Raw genomic sequence first — 23525 nt, 5'->3', positions numbered from 1 at the left:
ATCCCTTATAACTGTTAAAATCCCCCAACCACATTCCTACCTCTGGGTTGCGAGAGTCCTGACTACTGTTGACAGCAGCTGCCCGTCCTTTGCCGAAACTTGCATGACATAATGCGGCTGTCCATTCGCTAGGCTGTTGGAGTCTTCCACTGCCTTTCCTGGAGGGACTGAGTCTGTGCAGTCTGGCAGTACCTCAGGCAGATGACTGCAGCGGCTGGTTGTCATGGCAGCAGACAGCAATTACTCCGCTGAAGCCTTACACATTCATATAGCATTTCCCATCTGAGAAGACACATGAAGATGTAACATATATAATTATACACTGGATATTTAAGGATGAAACAGCAGTATACTGTACAAAACAACCTGGAATGCCCTAGAAAAGAGCAGAGATATTCAAATGTCCTGGTACAGAGCAGTAGTTAGTTCTAGCTGCTGTCGTAATTTGTAGGTTTTACCTCTGCACTGTTGGTCATTGTTGGTATGATGGTAACAAATTAGTTTGAATTACTGTATATACAATCTTTCACATTTTAACTACAGTATTCTCCGTTAATAAATACACAATCAAGATTAACAACTGCTAATTTGTGGTCACTATGAATTCCAGTGGACTGTAACTAGATTAGGGATATTTTTTTAAAATAACAAATCTACACCTTATTGTTAAATTATGAATACATTTAAAATAATTCAAATCTGGTAAGCCTTTTCCTCTGTTCAAATGTTATCTGGCTTATAACATTTAATATCTGGTTTGTCAGACTATAAATGCAAAGGTTACTTCCTTCATGTTGTATTATTAAACAAAGTGAAAGTTCAGCCTTTGTAAAAAAACAAACATTAAAACATTCATACAGAACAATTCACTCACAAACAACAGCTTGCTTCAGAAAAACAACTTGAAGGTAAAAAGCTATGATGCTGTGACTTGTAAAGTATGACAATGCAGAAAACGGGTGCTTATTAATGTAATGCTCAAACAGAAGGGCCCTACATAACAGCGAAAGGACTGAAGGCAACATTTGGATGAGAATGAATCCATTGTAATGAAAAATAAAGTACACGGAGAAAGCAGAAAGATTGATTTTAGTTTCTTATAGATTTATGGCTCCGTTCCCATAAGAAATTCATGTATTCCCTCGAGAACCCAATTAACCCTTTAAAAATGGTTGTGACTGGGCCATGAATTCGGAATCTTTTCTGTATTTCAACATGACGCGGACACAGTATTCATTGTAGCAGAGAAAGTATTTAGTAACTGAGCTCTATCACAGCTACTTTGACATAAATAAGAAGTGATTTGGGGAACAAATGTCTAATATTATGTACACTAAAAAACACAGTCCATTTCAAAAGTTTTTACAATATTTACATCACACATTTTAGGGGTATATTTCTATGCAAAACTGGATATCATGGCCTGGTACTTACACAGAAAAAGAACAGAAAGTCACTCTTTCCTTAAGTTAATTAGATATATGATTTATCTCATGCATAAGTAGTTGGAGATTCGATCTTTTGAACGTTTTAACCTACAGTAGAATATTACAATTGTGACAATGTTCTAAACAAATAACATTGCATATCAAATTATAGGTACAGTGGATAAATCCATCTTTGCTTAAACAGCCTTAATGTAAAAACTCACTTTCCAGCAACAACAGACATTTAAATCAATAGTAGATTGTGGCTACATTATTTGCATCTTAACAATATTTTTAAATATCAATCCTAAAACAGCTGTTTCCTGTGGTAACATTTCTTTGTAGGAAAACACTGTTCACCACATAATCCTTTTAACTCAAGGTAAAAGCATGTACAGTAGATGCAGTTTACTGTTTTGATAATAGCATATACTGTTACCATTTAAGGATGTTCACAGATAGCTTAACAAAATCAAAGTTAAAACTTTACTTATGTTTTCATTATCTACTTTACTCATAGGAAAACACCTGTTTTGGATCTCCAAAATCCATCAATTTTGGAGCTTCCAGAATATCTGATGTTAGAAAGAAACACAGAAACTTGATTGCACTACTGGCCAATTAAATATAAAATGACCAAGTTTATTGATTTTTTATAGAAACTTAATTGCTGAAAAATTAAAAAAAATACTAAGATGCAATTAAAGTTATCTTGCTTGTTCTGTTGGTAATATAAAAACCTCATTTTTAATGATCTGGTGATTTACTCAAAATTAATTTTCAGAAAAGATAATTAATTAATTAAAAGCAAATGTAGCCATACAGTATATGCCAGATCAGTATGGTTTCACCAGCAAAATACTTTATACAATCAGGAAAGCTGTTCAATGTTTGTCTTGATACATTTGATCTATTTGTTTCCTATCAATAAGTCTAAAATTGTAAAATACCTGTCCACAGTTTGTACTGTGTTGGATGAACATATCATATCTGCATATCTGACTCTTTGATTAAATACCTAAACACAAAATAGCATTACAGTTCTCTTGTGATTAAGTCTCTTGTGGTAAATTCAGATTTATCCAAAAAAAATGAATATTTGAGTGAAATGAAATACTGTATTTAGGGTAGGCAAGAATATTATATTGAATATTATATAATAGGGAATATTTTCATTTTTTTTCTGTAAAACCTCTTTAGTTTTGAGAGAATTTTATCATCGACCAACAGGACATACGATACCACATCACTACTGAATTTCCTTGGTGTTAGTGATGATTGCAGCCAAGTCAAATCATGCTAAACAGAGCTTTCGGTCTTGAGAAATAAAGGGAAGTTGCAATAAAATAGGCTGCGAGAAATGAAAACAATTTCACAAGACAGTGAATTATTCCACCCTATAACAGAAAGCTGGAATTGTGGTTAGGGAGCTGAGTGGTATCCTGGGTGGGACGCTGGCATTTTCCTCTTCACTCAGATTGCCTCAGTGAATGCCCTGGATTATCGGCAGTCTCCAAAGCACAATATTGCTATTTTTTTTTTCACAATATATCCATTCTGTACTTGCTTGTATTTAAACAGTTGAGCAGCTGCTAAAAGGTAATGCTGGACAAGAAAAATTTACAAAGAGGATGTTTGGGTTAAACTATTTCCATACATGCAGGCTCTTGTATGCCATGGTTTGTTTATAGGAATATTATATACAAGGAAAGTCAGAAAATGTGTCTGTCACAACCACTTTCCAGTCCGACTTTTTCCTCAAAATGATGAGTGCTTAATAAGACGGTCATATCTTGCACACAGCTTTGTGTTTAAAATCACACCGTTCCTGATAAACTAAAGTCAAATGTTTTGAATATTCAAATGACAATTATGGTTTGCTCACATCCAAGTCTTTTGAAATATTGAGACACTGAGAAAATGCCCTACAGATGTTGCAACATCAAAGTTATGTTTTTTCCTTTTAACAGTAAGGCGTGTAAAGAATAGCTTCTTCCTGTTCTTTTTCAGCTTTCCCATGAGGGATATCACAGTTTTAATTATCTCCTCAGACAACAAAATAGTAAGTAACAACTCATCTATCTAACCTTTCATTATCATACCCATCCATCCATTTTTTAACTGTTTTATCCAGTTTTTCCCAGAGACCAATTATCCTACCAGTATGTCTTTGGACTGTGGGAATCCCACTGGAAACCCACACATACAAAACATGGGGAGAACATACAATCTCAATGCAGATAAAACCCCAAGAATTGAACCCAGGTCCACAGCACTGCAAAGCAGTAGTGCTTACTACTGAACCACCGTGCCACCCACTATTTGAATTATTTGAACACAACATACTTTAATAGAAATTATGAGATTCTAACTACATATGCCAGCATTATATTTGCCCTTTTTACCTTTTTACTGTTTTCCTGAGTGTCAAGATTTAAATGACGTGTCAATATTTTCACATATAGCCTCTTCTTGCTCCGTATACAGTAAATACATTTTGTATTCATAGCTTTTACTACCCGTATGCAATAACTTACACTTGTCCACATTAACCTTCATTTGCACTATCTTGACTTATACTTCTACGGAGTTTGTTAACTGTCCTATATTGTATCATCTGCAATCTTGACTACTTTAAAAAATGATACCAGATATTTTTAGATCACTAATCTAAATGAAGAAGTAGTGGTCCTAGTGCAGATCCCTGTGGTATTCCACTAAATACATCATCCCAATTGGAGAATTTGCCAATTTTTAAATACACACATTTCCCTAACTGCCTACTGCATGCAGTTTGCGAATTAATCATTTAGGAAAAACTGAAACAGAAAAAATCCATCTGAAAATCTAAATACACCATGTCTTCTGTCCTGTGTATGTCCATTACTGTTGTTGCTTGTTTAGAGAACACTAAAAAATGTGATTCTAACATGCTGACTTGTCCCAATAATATTATTTCTAAATAGGTGACCTTTCTTTTTTCCTAACCTTACATGTAAGAGAATTCAGAATTCTTAAACCATAATTACTTGAATGTATATTAAGGGTTTGCACTCAGTGATGAAATGCTTTGCATTTAGATCAAAAAGTTAGAATTTTGTCTTGGAACAAGTAAAGGTTTATTCCATGCTGAAAAGAGAAGAAAAGAAACACAACATTTCGGCTGTGGAGCCTTCTTCGGGTATATTGTTAATATTGTCTTTTTCTGACCACAAAATCTTTTGCCACATGTTTGTAGTATCACTTGAATGCTTTGTCACAAACGTCAATTGGGATTTGAGATTGGTTTGCTGTTCAAGCATTATTTTGTTAGCTTTGTTTAGTATTAGTCAGGAATACTCTTCACACATTTACTTTAAAATGTGTACACAGAATTTGTAATTTGATTGTCGTACCACAGTTTGGTTTAGAAACACTTGTGACTGGCTGAGGAATAAAGGAATCCATTTGCGTCAGTGTAAAAGATGGAAAGGCTGACTGGATGACGAAGGACTTTATCGAGGCAAGTGAGTAAAGCCAAAGCTTGTAGAGGCCAAGGCTGATGGAGAAAGTCGAGGCCGTGCAGGCAAGGGCTGACGGAGATCAGATTCGGTCAACAGGATTGCCACCTTCCCAGTGCAGAAACAAGAATGGCAGGATCAGGATAACAAGGGATAGCCACGAACTGGAACAGCCTGGGCAGTAACAGGTACTGGCTAGTCTAGACGGGGAAGTAAAACTTTGTTTCGTATGCAGAACAGGAACTCTTCTTGTGGAGAGCAACACCCAATCAAGAGGAGCTTGATAACAGAACACCATAGCAGTGCCAAGTGGGGGGGTTAAATATCAGGTTGATTGCTAACTAACTGTTGACAGGTGACTGAGAGAGCCTGACATAAAGGGTCCGGGTGGCGCTGGTGGTGTCGAGCACCTCATGTGAATGTGATCACTGTCTGTGGAGACTCAGGGATGGGAGCTCTGAGCTGTTGGTGCGTAACATAAACAAAATGGGAAATCATTTGAATTGATGGAAAACGTTTGCAAGACTCTGTACTAAATATGTCCCTAATATTGTATATATAGATACTTAATACCTTGTTAACACCTCCTATATAGACCTAACCAAACAAAACAAATCTGCTAACAAAACAGGAATTTTCTGGTTTGGGTGCCCCTTTCCATTCATAGAACAAGATTCGATCTAGTGTTACTATAGCAATTGCTAGATCCAATTATTTTTCCAAGATTGATGAAAATAAAAAGTCCTAGATAATTGTTTTCCACTTGTTTGACTTGCTAACGTCTACTGCCATGCCATCTGCCTCATCTAAAAGCTTACTAGAACTCTGCGCAACTAAGAATGATAACGTCAAACACTATAGCCTCATCTCTTTGCATTCCTCTACAGCACTGCCTTTTTGTGTGCTTGACTTACTGTAGTTGTTATTCCTCTTTCTCACTTCACTGTTTATGCCTAAATGCCTTACTGAATTGGTATCTGAATTGGAAACGTACTTCCTGTTTGTTGGACCCAATTCCCTTTGTTTTGTTTTACGCCTGTTTCTCTGATCTTTGCCTTCAATCCTTCACATAACACATGACTCCCTGATCTGTGACAGCTTTTAAAACTACTGCAGACACAGCAGTGGCTAAAAAATTGCTTTGGATAATACAAATAGTACAGTATATAGATATAATTTAATCTGAATAATATATATTATGTCATAATAATATTCAGCACATAAATAACTTGCTTTTTCGTGTGATGATCATAAAATGTCCTATTGCAGTGCAACTAGGTGGTCATCTCACTGTAAATGAAATTTTGTAACCATTTCAGTCTGACTTAAAACAATTACATAGCACTGAAACTGTTTATGTTATTGGTCTCATGGTAGATAATTCAGTCGCACTGTCTTAATTTTCTTTCATTGCAGCTATGCATTCAACATTTTAAATCACAGCCCTTTACCTAGTCAGTTGGAGAGCTTATTTGGCACCTCTGGCATTGCCCTTAAATGGTTTAAATCTTACCTTGCTAAGTGGTGAAATTCTAATTATCTTGTTGGTTTTAGTTGTGAGGTTTGGCAGGCTATGTCCAGTACCAGAATTACTACTATTTATTTGGTATTTATACGTTTTCACTAGGTTAAATGCTAAAATCACATAGTCTGAATGTATGAAAATCTACATCTGATACCAAGATGTACATATGTTTCCTTACCCACTGAATGCATTTCTGCTATAAAACACAAGCTTTTTTGCATCTTAATTGTAACGAGACTGAGCTCATAATACTTGGTTCGTCTCAATAGTTGCATAAAATCAACTGCAACTTCAAATGGCAAATTAAAAAATGGCACAATTTTTGAGTTTCAATTCAAAATGAAGAATCTGGGGGTGATCCTGGATTGACTTTTGAACCTTGTGTTCAGACTATTCCAGCTGTGAAATATTGGCAGGCTATATCCTATGATCTCTGTGTTTATAGTGGGAAAAAAAGATTCATCCACTTGTTTTTTCAAGTACTGATTAATACTTGCAAGTGTCTCTTAAACTTTACAATTTATTGTGTTCCGATCACATCACTGCCTTTGAGTCTTCCTAAGGTGTTAAGTTGATTTTAAAATCCTTCAGACAATGTTGAAGACTTTATATTTCTTGATTCTCCTGTCCCCATATCTAGCCAATATGTGATATGTTTACTCTCCTCTATGTGACCTTTGCTTAGTTGATTATGGTGTGTTATGAGTTCCTACTGTTCATCTATACTATGTGGTTGACATAGATATTTGATGCTATGCCCCAAAGCATTGGAAGACCTGCCCAAATGAAATCAGAGACTAATTGTATGCTTTTAATTAGAAAACTAGGTCTTCACTAAGATTGTTTCATCTTCTGTATCTGCTTTGTTGTGTTGGCTTTGTAATTTCCTTTGATTTTAAAAGTAATGTACTTTTTTATGCTTTGTAAAACACTTTGAGATGGCTGCCTTAAAAGGCGTTACATTAAATAAAATAATATAATAATATTATTATATTACATTATAGTTATATGAAATTAATAAAAATACCAGGTGATGAGTGTTTGGCATTTGTTTGAGTGAAAAAGCCAAAATGAATTGATTCAGAATCTGTATAAATACAGGTAGGGGATTAAAAAGACATGACTTTAATTAATTTAAATCAGTTGAAGATATTAACTTGCAACACTTGTGTAATGAAAATCATCTAGTTGTCATTGGTATGTCTGAAGGCTCTTGCCTAGAGAAGCTGCCCAAAGAAAGAGATGTTCTGCTTCAAAAATCAGATGGCTATTAATTATTTCTTTGAAGGATAGGCCACATCCTAAGATGCAGAGGATCACCATGCTAGCCTGGAAGCATCGTATCCATCTGATCTATCTGTATAACTGTTGTCAAACTGCAGTATTTACAGCATCAAAAATTCCTCGAAAATCTGTGCATCAGCAGAGTGGCTGTAGCTTGCTGTTGGCATGAAAATGACATTGTGTTCTTGGTGGTTGTTCAAGGGTAATGCTGACAGTGAAGAGATGAATTTGCCATCTTCTGTGAGCCAGACACCTTTTAAGGTGATGGGAAAGATAGTGGTGTAGTATACTACTATCAACAATGAATAATGTGAATACTTTTGTGCCCTTGCCTGACATGACAAAACATAAAGTATGTAAAAATACCATGGTGAGCATTGTGTTGTCACTTATATTAATCTTGCATTGCTGTTGAGCATGGCAATTGTGAATATGTAAGGAAAAATCTCCTTTAGCACAAGAACACTTTTGGTTCGGATTGAGGACAATCTTGCTGTCAACAATGTTTCCAAACCTTCAAGTCAATCCAGATGTGTCACTTTTCCAACAGGGAAATGTAAACCACAAAATGCTAGGATTAAGAAAGACTGATGCTTACATTGCTGTAATCCCAAATTGGGGCTTTGTCATTAGAACATCATACAATTCCCTCAAGTCAATACTGACCAGCAAAGTTCAGATCTGTGGATCTGAATCAGTCTGTACTCATTTGGTATGAAATAATGACTAGTTAAGCCAGAAAAATACTAAATAAGGTACTTAAAATAAAGATTAGAAGCATACTGTAAGTATATCAATTAAAATCAATTGAGAGGGTGAAATTAAGTCTTCATCAGCAGTTTGAAAGTGCTCTAAAAGTAACATTTGATGTTCTCACTTTTTGCACTAATGAATACAACTTTGGAACTTGACAAATGCATTCTCTCAGAGTCTATTAATCATTACTACCATGACATCAGTAGTACTGACAGCACAGGCAGACCTTTAAACTTAAGGAAGTCAATCAAACATAAATAAATTGCAGTAATGGAAACTATATCACATCTCAAAAAGCAGCATGTTTTGTATGTGTGTGTGTTTGTTTGATGAAATATGTGCAACAACGAAAAGGACTGTTTAGTTAATCTATATTGCATGCCATCTTACCAAAATATTAAAGATTGCATGTTCCATTAGAGCGAATCATCCTTTCGAAAATAGTAGAAATAGCCCAGCACATGGTATATCTCAAGACTCCTGAGTACTCTGAAGCAGCAACAGATCAGACCTTTTCCTCATATGCTAATATGTAACCTCACAAGGGGCACGATTGAAGGGACATTTCTCTTAAATGCATGGCTAACATACCTGGCTAATGTGTCAAATCAGAATAATTCAGGCTCCAGGAAACAGCAAAATCACTACCTACATCACATGGAAAGCTGCATCAGCTCCTTTGGGTTGTTTGGTACCGTATCTCTATCTGTGATTAAATTGAATTGATTCAATTTTGTAAGTAGACCAACTCACTAGAAGGGGCATTCTAATATACATCATTAGGCAGCAAATATAGCAGAATATTAAATATAAATTCAATCTGTTTTGTTATTTAAATTAGTATGATTTTTAATTCTACCTCTATACGTTTTAAATGAATGAAAATGAAACCACACTACTTCATGCATAGGAGACAGCTGACTTGGAAAAAGCTTCTGACAGCCACAATAACTACATGAAAAATCCCCCAGAGGAAATGAGAATGCAGACAAAGCAGCCATTCATAGCAATGCAATTACTACCAAAACCGTAGGTCTGATGAATGTTTGCAGTCATATGGAAATATGATATGGTTTCAGTTTTTTGGGTGATAAACAGGTCAAACCTTTCTGGATTTTGGACAAAGCTTAGATCAAAACAATTCAAAAATATTTTGCTGCACATGCCTGTAAAGCATCTTTATTGAATTACTGAATTATAATACACAATGTTGGACTTGTGTAGAAGTGGATGTTTGATTTTTATGCACACAAAATTAAAAATGTTCTATGTGCGCATCACCTTTAGGCTAATTACACAGAGACAGCAGTAAACAATTGACTGCTTTTTCACAATAAAATGAAATGAGTTTTAACCTTAAATTGGGAAAAGTCAAAGTCAGTCTTCCTAATGATAAGTTTACAAATCTTAAGAAACAGGTAACAAAAACATTATACAAGAATTTCTAAGTGGACGATGCTATGTACTGTAACAGAACTTTACATAAGAACATATACACAATCATTATTTAAAAAAACAGTAATTTCTCTCCTCAATAATTCAGTATATCACCACTTCAAGAATATACACCTGTATACTGCCATGGAACATTCTATTTATGGAATGTAATGTTTTGTGGATTCTCGTTCACTTCACCCCAGAGTCACATTTGTTAAACAATGTACCAGGGATCATGAAGTGACAAATAAATAACCCTGCACAGCAGCTTCAATTGAACACTTAAATACACCTGTTGTAGTCCAATACAGAGTGTTGGAAAGTTACTCTGAAATTGCTGACATGCAGCTTCCAAACAGAAAGGAGATGCTGTAGTCATCTGTATTCTTTGAATAAAAGCGTCAACAATGTAGTCAGCTAGACTCACTAAAAATACAGTACCACTAACAGCACAGCATCAACTGGTATGAATACCAAGAAAAAACATTTGGATCTGTTATATAATGTAGTATAATGAAGTTCAAAAGCTTAAAAAATTCAAATAGTCACACATTCCTCCAAAGCTATAAGACATAAGAAAGAGAAAATAAAACACAGTGTAAAATGAGATATAACTGAAGATGCATTATAGCAATTGAATTCATTTCATTTCATTCAATTAATCAAATTAACAAGCACCTCCTGCACACTGGATCGTGTCTGGAATAACATTCTTGTCAGCACTGTATTATGAGAAATTGATCAATCATTATTTTACCAAAAAATGAACAGACATCCAATGTGGTTGCCGTTCGCTCATTCTTTAAAAAACGAATAGCCAAAATCTTTGAATTAATAAGATGCTTACAAACAAATGAATGAAGATGGTCCAAATCACCTTTGATTGAGGCAATGATTCTGTATTTGCAGAACATCAAAAAAGATGAACTATGAAAAGATGAGCTACAGTACAGTGTAGGAACAAGCGTGCACACTATACGAACTTCTATTTATCTCCATTCAAGGAGCTGAGCTTTTCAAAGCTTTTTGAAGAGATCATGAATTAAATAAAATAAAAGCTGTTTCAAAAGAAGAGCAACAGAGCAGGGAGAAAAAAAACAACTATACAGAACATATATTGGCTGCAAAATACACTTACGCCAAATAGATAATCACTACAGAAACTGGGTACATACTGTATGTCTTGTATGTCACAATCGATATTGCTGGCCAGAATTCAGACAACTACGAGCCCTAGAGCTTTAAAGATTTTTGCTTTGTTTGTTTTTTTGTAGTAGATGGACTCATTTCAATACATATTCCAGTAGTAATGAGTTTAAACTGGGGCTTTTAGCTACAAACAGCAATTAATGAAGTTATTATTTCAGTCTGAAGTGTATTGGCAGTGACCACATCCCAAGGTAGTATAACCATGGCAAATAATCCAATAAGGCAATTAGAATCACTCAGTAAGGCCTTAAACTCCAGGAACCCATTAAGCAGTTATTTTAATTGCTCTTTTTGAAAATATAATGTGATGAAACAATTGTTAATTGTTTAATGCATAGAAAATAAGCATGCTTCTTCTTGTCTTTTACAAATGACTGACCGCAGGTCTGGAGTGGTATGATTCTACGAAGTGGCTGTAAATGGTCTGTACATCCATATGTACTTATTACTTATGAAAAATGAATGTTATACCAATCAGCTTTATTTAGTATTATCTCTGTGATTCATAGTTTTTAAATCTTCTTTGGTACAGCTACAGGAAAAACACTGAAGGCAGATATAAAGAATATTAGTAGCATAAAAGCATAAAAGATCATCAGAAACTGTCACACTAGTAATCATATTCTGCTTTTCAAACCAGCTCACTGTACAGCTGATTTCAAAGTCTTTATAATTCCAGTCTTAGTGAATAGCATGTAGGCATCTTGTAGGAAACGTCATCAAAAAAGCTTTCATTCACACCAGGTTTCAGGTCTTAATTTCCTAAAGCATGTTCTCTGAACACCTCCTTCATATATGCTTAAATATGTTAAAACTTATTTTAACAATCAGATATAATCATGTTATTTTACAACTCGTGACTGATACTACAAAAATACTAATTTGTGGATAAAATGCCCTTCCTGTTCTTTTGCACTATACCAGAGGCTTGAGTTAGCATTAGAGGGATACAATGTTAGAGTTGTACAGTAGGTATACATTAATACCACAAACTGTATATTTAACCCTTCTTGAGATGAATTCTTTGGTAAATTGAACTGAGTTCTCTATTCAAGGAACCAAATAAGGTTGGAAAGCTGATATTTTTCATAAAATAAACTTAAATTAAGTTCTAATTTTGAAAAACCTTTCTTAGACTATTACTAATAACTATTCACCTCCCCCTCACCTCCTGTAAGTTATCACTTAATAGAAACAAGAACTGAACATTCTTACAATCTCAGACTAAACACAGCTGCTTAGTTTTGTTATCGGTGTCATGAACTCATGGTTAAGCAATTATTGTACTCAGACAAATGGCTCATTATGAAACTATGAAGGCACTTCACCAGTGAAAAATATTAATGATTATGGCAGCAAACAGACTGAAACTTCAGTTCAAAGCACATTAGGATATTTTAGGATATCAATACTTGCTATAGCCAAAGACATTGGGCAATCAAATTCAAGACTAATACCTACTGATGATCTATTATTATCTGATTATAATTATACAATTGTATTAATTTTAAACTGACATGAACATTGATAAAACACAGCTGTCTAAAAATATGTATTAACCATCATAATTTTAATACTTCAACCTAGCTAAAGGAAGTATATATACAGTATATACATATTGTGTGTGGTGTGGTAAGCAAGCATCTTTTAGTAGGTGGACAATAGGGAACAAATACGACAACAGCTATCCAGTAAAAAAAACATGCTTTTTATTCACAGTGCATGGAGAGCAAACAGCCAAAACAAAAATCTGCCTCTTCAAGCTCCTACCAATCTTTTCTTCTGCAGTGTGTTCTATCAATCATCAGGCAGCTAAGTTGTATATCGCTTCAAAACAAAATTCTTGCGCAAATCCAAAATATTACAATGTCTACTGGACAGCTAGTTGGCAGGCTGGTTTGTGGGTCTCTTGCTGCTTTTCCCTTCTGGTTTAACAGAGGCTCTGTTTGCAATCATTTCCTTGTTCAGAAAATGTCAGCCTGTGACAAACTGTTTATGTGGATAGCAGGTAATTTCCCTCTGCTTTCTGGTGAATGCCAGACCTCTTGTCTCAACCTACCAACTACCCTTTTAAACATCTCCCCCTTTCCACAAGCCAATGGAAGATCAACCATCCCAAGGCCGCCGCCTGAACAATATTAGAAAACTGCTTACGAGTCACCTCCACAGTTCAGAGCTTTCAGATGAAGCTCTCAGTTTTCCAGTTGATCTGCCCCTGTTCTCATCTACTGCTCAGGCTTTGGGTAGAGAACAAAAGAATGACTTCACTGAGGAAATTAGGTTTCTCCATAGGGCTGCTTACTCTCTGTGACAGGGTGAGGAGTTTGGCAATCTGGGAGGACTTTGGGGTACAGTTGTAATTCCTATGGATTGGGAGGACCCCACTGGGGTGACTCGGGCATCTGTGGAGGATGATCCCTGGGTGATTCCCAGTGGAGCTGTACTCAGGAAGGCCCACTGGTAAGATACCTCAGAGCAAACCTAGGACATGCGGATTATAGCTTTCAGATGGCCTGGGAATGCCTGAGAGTTCCCCAAAATTCAAGACCTACTGTATACCTACATCAGTACAATGAGCTGGAGACTGTTGCCAGTTAAAGGGAAATCTTGTCTGCCCTGCTTAGCCTGTTATGACTGTGACACTCACCAGGAGTAAGTGATTAGAAAATGAGATGAGTTGAGTTTACAAGTCTGTCCCACCCAACTGACCTTTTCTTCCTCCTGGCTTATGTACCAATTCCCTTTTACAGTAAGGTCTGTTCTGGGGCACTGGGGATACCAGTCACAACAGCCATCTCCCTGTCTGTTGCTCTGATAGTACTAACCTTTCTAGGTACTTGGGAGGCTGCAGAAACACCCTCTTTTCTTGGTATAGCAGCAGTGCCTCATTGCCTACAGTGAGCTCCAGTTACCAGCTCAGTCAAGGGTGTAATAACCTTTCATCTACTGTACCTCTTTGATTGTTACAGACCTCAGTGATAGGGACAGCTCTTCCTTTGTGTTGACTGTTAAGGGGTTTGGTCAGAAGGCACTTTGTCCTCCTCTTCTGTCAAAGGAAAGCCAGGTGCTCCCTGCAATGCAGTGAAGGGAAGTCCTGGAAGCCCTTCTTTATCTTTTTTCTTAGTTGGACGACATCTGGCAACCCTACAACTTCCTCTATTCCTGATTTAGAAAGTAATAGGGCAGGTGTACCTTCTTTTCCTCAACTGCTCTGGCTCATGCCAAGGTGTGATCATTCCCATTTCTCGTGATCCTCGTCAAGCCCCAGGTCACCCTCTCTCCTTCAGACCTGGCCAGTAGTGGGCTCTCCTGCTCCAGCGTTTCTATCACAAGAACTGCACATCTGTCTTGGACATTTCTCGCTGTCTCCGAGGTTTCAATAAACTCTTTAGTTATGCCACTTCAGCCTTGGCTATTTTGGGTCTCCATGTTTCTCTTATAGTCCTTCAGCATACTTTCATTTTCAGGCAGAAAATGTCCCACTATAGTAGTTCAGGTGGGTAGCTGCGTCAGCATGCGTAGGCTGCAAAGGAACAAGTAATAGGTTTATTCCATGCTGAAAAAAAGAAGAAAGAGAACACAACGTTTCGGCCGTGGAGCCTTCTTCAGGTGTGACCTTCTTCTCACACCTGAAGAAGGCTCCACGGCCGAAACGTGTTCTCTTTCTTCTTTTTTTCAGCATGGAATGAACCTATTACTTGTTCTAATGTCCCACTATGCCAGTAATATGCTCTGAGACCCCAGAGACTCCATCTTTTTAACTTCATCATGAGGTCCAGAGATTCTGTAGTGATATGGCTAAGAATGTCCTGGGATTTCTGCTTGAATTCCTGTAACTACTTATTCTCTGTGTCTATGTGAATCTGAAAGAATAAAATCTGAAAAAGTCTCTGTCAGTCAGCAGCTCAGCTGCTTCTCTGTATCGTCCTTCCTGCCTTCCCTTTGAAGGAAGTCATTTCTGTAGCTCTTGTAGCTGCTTCATGAGGTGGGTTTTTCTCCCCACAAAGTCCAGTGAGTGGGGTTTTCACTCACACCACCACTGGGATGGGGTTGTAGCCCCCAATCCATGATCTGGGAAATCACTTTTATTTTTCCCCTCAGAGCATGGGCACACCAATCTTTTTTAATACCGCTCTCATTTTGGTAATTCTTGGGATGCCTGCTCTTGTCACAGCTCCACACTTGTTGCTACACCTCTGTAATTTTCTGTATTTTTCCTCACAGTAAGACGTTACTTTGAAACTGTTTTTCTGTTAGGGTTTGGTTGACAGCTTTGGTTCTGCGTTTTGAAAAAGTACAGGGCCTGTTGATGCCAGGGAAGAACACCAAAAGAATGCCAGCACAGAACATCATCTTCTTGTAATCGTACTTGTAAGATTTCCTGTAAAAAATACCATTACCTAACAGACACCAAGATGAGTGATTTTTAATGCTAAACCCCAAAGTGACATGATAAAAGTTTTAAATTATTTACAGTGTATATCAGATTACCAGTCTTTGTTACCAGTCTACTGTTTTTTTCTCAGAAGATGATGTAGGTATGTTTGAAGCTTCTTAATAGCAATTAAAAATTTAGTAGCATTTGGATGAAAAAGCTACTTGAAAACTTCAGATGGCAATCGTATAAACATTTTTTTTTCTAAGCAAACTAATATTATGAGCCAGGTGTCACATTTAAAATGTTTTAAAAATTCATTATTAGACATAGGGTGGGGTGAAACTGTAATGTTGTAACACTGAGCTGTAAGACAAAGAGATATTAAAAGCAAGAACCATCCAAGCCATTAAAAAATGTACAGGTCTAAATAGTTACTTGACCACATTACTTCAGGCCACAGCTAGAAAAGTAAGTTAATGGCTATGTTTTGGCAATCTTAACTAGTGGTACTGAAATAAGCTTTTCGTATTACACAGGCATGAAGCAAGTTATATGCAGCATTTCTAAATGAGCTTGTAGATGCCACAAGTTTAAGAAAAGGCAACAAGCTCACTTTATTATCTCATGCTATCCACCAATACTGCCCACTCCAGCTCCTGGCACTGGCCATTGTTGACACTACTCTTTGTAAACTGGTGCCTACTATCTTGTCCTGGATTTTCTTAAAGGTATCAGAAGGTCAGTGGCACTATTTAGTTTCAGAATAGGCTCTCTAAAATAATTATTAAACAGGCAAAAAATTCCCCATTTTTATATTTACGATAAGATTAATTTTCTTACCACAGACTTTCTTTGACTTTCATTAACAAGATGAAGTCTAAACACATTTAGGATGCCCTCAGGCACTGACAGCAGCACTGCCACAGAATCTGCAGTCCAAGAGTGCAACAGGATATGCTTGGCATTCATTCGAATACTAATTCATTCAATGAGGTGGCACTCTGTAGCCTTATCACTGCTAAAGAATGTGGCGCACAGTACTGCCCTCCTGATAACTACTCCTTTTTAATTTTCAAGAAAATTCTGAGAAAATTTAATCAACATTTATAAACATTTCCTGCTTTTTTTCCAAATGGCCTTAAGGTAATAACTAGCATCATGTATGATACATTAATAGAGATTCTCTTCCCTCACAATCTTTGCAGTGCATTAAAACTTGTGCTATGAAGCTTAATATAAAAAAAAGAAAACAAGGTGCATTGAATACAGACAGAAAAAAAAATTGAAGATATCCTTTCCCTTGGAGATTAGTAGACCTAATTCTATAAAACACCACCACCAGTCTAAACCACTACCAACATGACAGCCTTTGTAATTATAGCAATAGTAGCTAAGAGCTATCTGCCTTTTTCAAATACTAGTATATTTCTTGTAACTTCAATTCTCAATGACTTCAAAATGTACTCAAGAGATAGCATCACATTGGATGATCCATCTGCCTTTGAATACTGTTTCAGTATTCAGGGTGATGGGACACTGTAACTAAGAGGTTAAGCTGCCCTAAAATAACATCCAGGTAGTGTTTTGAAGTAAGCTGTGTTCACTGTTTTTGAACAACCAGACACCACACAACTGATTTCTTTTTCCCTAAACAGCACTGTTAAATGGTGCATTGTAATCAAAATAAATTAGTCATTGCTCTATATAAAACATGTTCCAACAACAAAACTTTTAGGCTTTGTACATTTGTGCTGGCAACTGTAGCCGACTCTAATTAGTATGGAAAGACAAGTCTTGATTTAGCACTGCATACAAATGCCATCACGTTTTTACTTCAGTTGGATTTAGAGATTGCTTTTTTCATTATTATGTCCAGAAGAATAATGAAGAATTCTTAGAATGAGGAATTCATAGTATATAGCAGATTGTGCAAATTCAGAATCCCTCATGAATACACAGAATAACTGGTGTTTCGTGCCTTTGAATTTTATGATGTGCCTGAGGGCTGCCCATTCTCCTCCGAGATTTCTGAATAGATGGCGGGTCCCTGCTTTCAAATATCTTTGTGCAGTATCTAGACATTGAAAAATACTCATTGAAGCTTTTGTCACTTCTTAAATAGTCCTCTAAAGCAGTGCAATGGTTGCTCTGTTATAAATTGTAGAGATGTGTTTTACAAAAACAAAAACCCTTTAAAGGCAGTGGTTTAAATGTATATGAAAAATACACACTTCTTATGCTCATATTGAAAAATGTTGCTAGAAAACGTGAAATGTTAGTCCAGTACTATTTCTGTACACTGTTACTGTATAACATTTTTGTGATGGCAAAAGGCAAAAGGCTGTCTTCATTTTTGTTTGCAATGCTGGCAATCGTAGTTGGTCACAGAAACTGAAAATTGAAACTCTGATTTATAATTCCCCATGGATATGTTACTTCATGAATCATACAGCTGATTACTGGACCCTATGACAGGAACTGTGGATTGCTTTTCCCATCTAACGTCACCCTCCCCAGCATTCTCATTCTTGAGAAACTGTGGGAAAGAGACCACTGACACTTAAAATAGTCAAATCCCCACCCTGTGACAGACATAGCTTCTGCCTTTCAGCAAATCTTCACATTTAAAATGGGATGTGCTGTTACATTACAACTTTGCTCTACAAAAATTCTGTCTTTATAGTTTATTGCAAGCATTCATGTTTCTGCAACATCATTTCAATTAAACACATATAAAAAGTGACAGTGACAGTACTGATCTACTGTAGTGTATTTAAGCCAGGTTAATTCATGGGAATCAGCTGTTTTGAACTACAGAAGACAGTTAAACAGCGGTTCCAGCAGTTTCTCTGACCCCAAAATGAATGTGAAGCATCTGTCTGTAAACATGGTTTATTTCTGAGTATAAGCTAAAGCAGGAAAATACTTGTTGAAGATGTTTGCATATATAGTTCATACAAATTTTGTAATGACATATAAAAAGAAACAATTAAAACATGAAACATTTACAAAAGAATATAAAAACAAAGGAATTCTTGCAAAGAAGAGATAATATTTTGTAGATAGTATATGGATCTGACAATCTCATTCCAATCATTTTCTGAAAGAAGATAGGGTATTAACTTCAAACAACATGGCTGTGTAGCTTGTTCCATACTCCCATGACTCTTTGTGTAATAAGAACATAATATCAGGATCAATTATTATCAACAGTAAAACACAAACCAGAGAACACAAATTTTGAAATAAGCACATTCATATTGTATTAAATTAAATTTAAAAATCCCAAACCTTTTCTCAAAATTACTTACAGACAAAAGGTTAGTACATTTAGATCTGAGATCTTTTTTACTAAAAAAAGGTAATAGTATGGAAAAAGCTATCCAGCAATAATAAACGTAAAAAATGTACAACCTTGTACTTAACCTTGTTAAGATATACAAATTCCATATACAGTGTGACACAAAAGTTTATATAAACTGTTTTCTAAATTGCATGGACAAATTAAATGTTGAAGCTGAGTGGGACACGCTTCAGCAATTTTTGATTAAAGTGAACTAAAAATAAATGAATGTAGGTGGGAATCCCCATATATTATTCTGAGCAAAGTATAAGGCAAATTTTAATCACGTAACCATAGAAAATACTGTCAAACTACAAAAGCTGACAGACATACAGTATATTATGATTGTTAAATTGTGTGGGATGACAGCCTTGTTTTTAAGTTGTTTCTTCTTGTAAATATCTGTAAGTCAAGCAAAAAGTTTGAAAATGTGTCCTAGATTGCTCATACAGGTTACGATGGGATTACCCTTGGTGTAGAAGCATGTTTTTTTATTCATACAGCTATGCACTCTAAAAAAAGACAAACAATCTGACTAAGACTTTGAAACTCAGCGGATTTAAAATGACACATGGTGGCATTTCAAATTGAAGAAAAGAGAAGACAAGGTGTCTTCTGATCCTTTAAGTTTTATGTACACTTGCCTCATTCTATGGTATTAAAGCAGGGCCTTATGCAGACAGCCTTGTATTTTGAAATTTACTCTCAATGGTTTCTACTTCGTTCTGCTGAGGTATTCAACTGACGACAAAAGTGAATGCCTGTTTAGGAACAAAAACAAAGACAGTCATCACAGTTTCTGCATGTCCATCCATCAGACTGAATACTCACTGGGCACCAATCCAAAATCTCAATCTGGCACAAAGGGGATACTTTCCATCAAAAATCCTAGACTTGCTTTTTCTCTGTCTCCAGCTGCCATGGCATTTTAATCAGATCAGATCAGGCAGGCTGATTGTATTGCAGTGCCTGAGTAGTTTCCAAAGTAGAACCAGTCAATATTATTTTAATCTGTGCTCTCCATGATTAATATTTTCATTCACTTGCACCTGGGCCAACAGTAACAAAAATAAACAAAGCATGACATTCCTGCATGTGAAAGTCCACTGTGTACATGACCAAGTACATGTGTAAACATAAAGTCAAATTCATTATAAGAAATTAAAATTGGCTAAATAGTTTGTAACTAATTTAATTCCCCTAAATTTCAACCCCCCACCGCCCCACCCAGACAGCAGCTCCTTCTCCTTCTGATCTCACAGTCAAATGCTGTGGATTTCCCAAGGCTGTCCCTGAAAGCACTGGATGTTTTCCCGTCCCACATGGCTGCATACCTCAGCAGAATTATTCACAGCTTGAAAAGCTCTCAGTCCCAACATTGTTGTAGCACTGGACGTCCTGGTGTGTGGACAGCATAGCTGCTCTGTGTTCCTTGAAAATGATTAAGCAGGGGGAAATTAATTCTTTATCTTCATGCCCACCTGCTCTAATGTCCCTTAATATATCCACTGTACATGAAATAAAACACACATTCAAGACATCCACATAATAAAAGCGTCAGTGCACAGCAGCAATCCCATGGGAGCTACAGCTTTCAACATGCCTCCTTTCCTGTCATTGCTTTCTCTGTTTATCGGGTGTGATGCGATTGATTTAAATATTCTGCTCTTTTACTGTACTGTATATGCACTCCTTTAGCAAGTCACCTTACATAAATACTGTAGATTTTGGAGATCAAAGTACAGCTTTTACAAAAAATAATGCAAAGACACAACATTTTTGTGTTTGCATATTAAGAATATTTATCTGGATTGATCAGCCTGACAACATGCGTGTTCTGGCCACTTAATCTTTCTATTTGAACCCAGTGATCTGGAATTTGTTTACTGGATCCATTTAAACTTTTGCACTGGGTACAAACAAACTTGTTTGCTAATGTGCTCATTTTTGAGAGCAGAAAAAATGAAGTAAATTTTGCACAGATGAAAAATGCTTTGAAAGTAGTCATTTGTGCCTCATAATTCTGTTTTGCTACAAATTGAAAATGTTTCTATGTATTGATATTATATCTATATACATCTTGCTAGATACATAACTATAACTTAAAATGATGTTGGGCATGTTTTGTAAAGATACAAATACAGTCTAACTTCATATCTGGTTGTAGCTGTATTATCAACAACTCTGATTAAACTCTTTCAGAACACTTAAAGTCTTTCAGTTAAAGTCTGCATGTTAAAGAGTCAATGAGCCAATTGGTGAGTTACGTATGTTCTGAGAATTTGTCCCTTTCCAGTTAAACAGATGGCAGTTTGGTAGTGCACCTTTTTGAATTACATTTAAACCCACAATTCAAAGGCAACTGCTCTGGTAATTCAAAAAAAGCTTAATGGTGTTGGTATACACATTAGAATGTACATCCTGGTACTTTCTGTACAACGTTTATCTCCCTTGTGAAATATTCCAGAAATACAGAGACTTGTTATGTAAATTTCATATTTTAGTAACCTACTACACTTTTTAAATATAACCACTAAAAGGCTTCTGCTCCATTCTTCTCTTGCTACGTGGAAACCAGAAAGCAAAAGAATTAATGTGGTATTATATTTTTCACTTTGATGTGTATACACAGAAGCAGAACATGGAAACAAATCCATGCAAGGAGTACAACAAGTTTACGCACAAAAAGCATCAATGTTTCCATAAAGAATAAAACTGCAGCTTAAGACTGCACTGTGATGCTTCAGTGAAGTGAAAAATAAGGATACCTGTAAGTGAAGTGAAAAAAGGACAAGCAATCCATAAAGTGAGTGTGCCTAAAAGCAAATCTGTGGGAAGACACAACTGTCAAATGAGAAGTTAAGGGACAGTCCCAAAGTGAGGAGAATACAAGTGATTGTTTAATGCCACAATAGCACACTTTACATTTTGTTTTAAAAATGGAACTATCACTTAGTTTTGTTGATTTGCTTCAAGAAAAAGGCAAAATATAAAAAGACTGGTAAAGCAAATGATGGAAGGCATTCTGAAAAAGTACATTTTTAGTCCAAGATTCCTACCACTCCCAGTAGAGCACAACACTGTTTGTTTCTATTCCTGTAAGTGCACTTTTGGTTAGTGGTTAAATTAAGAAGGGGGGAGGCCTAACAAATGATTGTAGATTTCAAGCTGAAACCCTTCTAGATCCTCTGAGATGCTGGAATTCGGTGACCTAAATTTTCAATCTGTTTTTGTTTTCTGAAATGAGAAAAACACAGCCTCAAAATCCCAGTCACGGGTAATGCTGGCAATGCTAAACAGAAAAAAGAATAATAGAGCAGTCTTTTGAAATGAGGCTTTTTTCAGGCCAGAGAGGAAAGCAAAGGTAGACCTGAAGGAACCTGGAAATGGGCAGGTCTAGCTCAAATATACTGACTTCCTAAGACAAAATATGAAACGTGAGTGGGTTTTTCTTTCACTTAAAAAGCAGAACTTGCTCAGGGAGTCAGTACTAAAGCAAACTACAAGACTACTTAGATAAGTTTCAACAGATATTAAAGAGGTAGACAAACCACAGTAAATTTGGCTGAGATACATTCAACCAAGGTCTGCCCTGAGTACTAATGCATGCTTCTCAAACTAGACCCAGACACATAAATAACAGCATTAATCAAACAACACAGCACAAGGAACAGAGAAAGTTAATTGCACTTTACTATGTGTTCTTTTCTGTCAAAGACATGCAGCTTTAGGGTATTCTTGGTGCATATCAGGATTCATAAAACACTAAATGGGTCAGAATGCAGTTTGTGTTCTTACTCATCACAATGGAAATCCTATGTTCTGTTATATTCTGTTACTGCCAACAGGGAAACATAAAGCTCCAAGAGTAGCTGGTTATAAAAAACATAGACATTTAACCTTTTCTTCCTGAGGTTTGCTGAAGTTGTTCAGTTTACAGTGGTTCTCAAGGATCACCTGGATATAACTTTTGGATTTCCCTCCGGTTTACAAGAAACGTGTCACCGGCTGTGGAAGAGATTGCCCATATTTTATCAGTGTATGGCCAGGGAACCTATAAATGACTAATCATTTCTAATAATAAATCATCAAACATTATTGATTATCGAACACCAAATAGGAACATTCAAATTCCCTTTTCAAGCCTAATTTCTTAAAGACAAATAAAAAAAATGAGAAGCAAACCTAAGTTGCCTTCTAAACTCTATAACTTCCCAAACAACTTTACTGTAATGTGGCAGCTTTAATATTCACTTGTTTACAGCTGCATGTACAGTACTCTTCATCATTTAATGTGCCCTTCATAAATATGACCCTTTTGATGCACTATACACCTGTTTTTTTTTTGCAATGAGTCTTTCACCCAATGATTTCCGAACTTCAGTGCAGTTCAGAGCGCAGTTCAGAATTTAAATCCTTAACAGGTCTGAACACCGAATAACATTGTAGCCGGTGTCTGGAACGTGGAAGACATTGAATATCAGTTGTTGATACAGCTTTGGACTAAAGGGTGAATAAAGAAGTACAGACCTCATTTAAATGAGTTTCTGTCCATATAATGTAGAACATTCATAAATATAATACTAGAGATTATCTATCCCACAATTTTTATCTATACCACAATTTAGGTACTATATAACAAGGATGATTATAGCTCTCCTTGCAT

General features: G+C 36.1%; 1 protein-coding gene across 1 annotated transcript in view; it reads right to left on the bottom strand.

Annotated features, from left to right (window-relative positions):
- marchf3 (E3 ubiquitin-protein ligase MARCHF3) overlaps positions 1-23525 on the bottom strand; it is a 50501-nt gene that overhangs the window by 19501 nt on the left and 7475 nt on the right. Inside the window, exon 2 of the mRNA XM_006626838.3 lies at positions 41-282. Within this exon, the coding sequence (XP_006626901.1) occupies positions 41-225 (185 nt within the window). The 5' untranslated portion in view covers positions 226-282. The remainder of the gene's footprint in view (positions 1-40; positions 283-23525) is intronic.

Source organism: Lepisosteus oculatus, chromosome 3 (assembly GCF_040954835.1).
Source record: "Lepisosteus oculatus isolate fLepOcu1 chromosome 3, fLepOcu1.hap2, whole genome shotgun sequence".
In the NCBI taxonomy this organism is placed as follows: domain Eukaryota; kingdom Metazoa; phylum Chordata; class Actinopteri; order Semionotiformes; family Lepisosteidae; genus Lepisosteus; species Lepisosteus oculatus.
The sequence above is the reverse complement of the archived record's forward strand: the minus strand, read 5'-3'. Positions and strand labels throughout refer to the sequence as shown.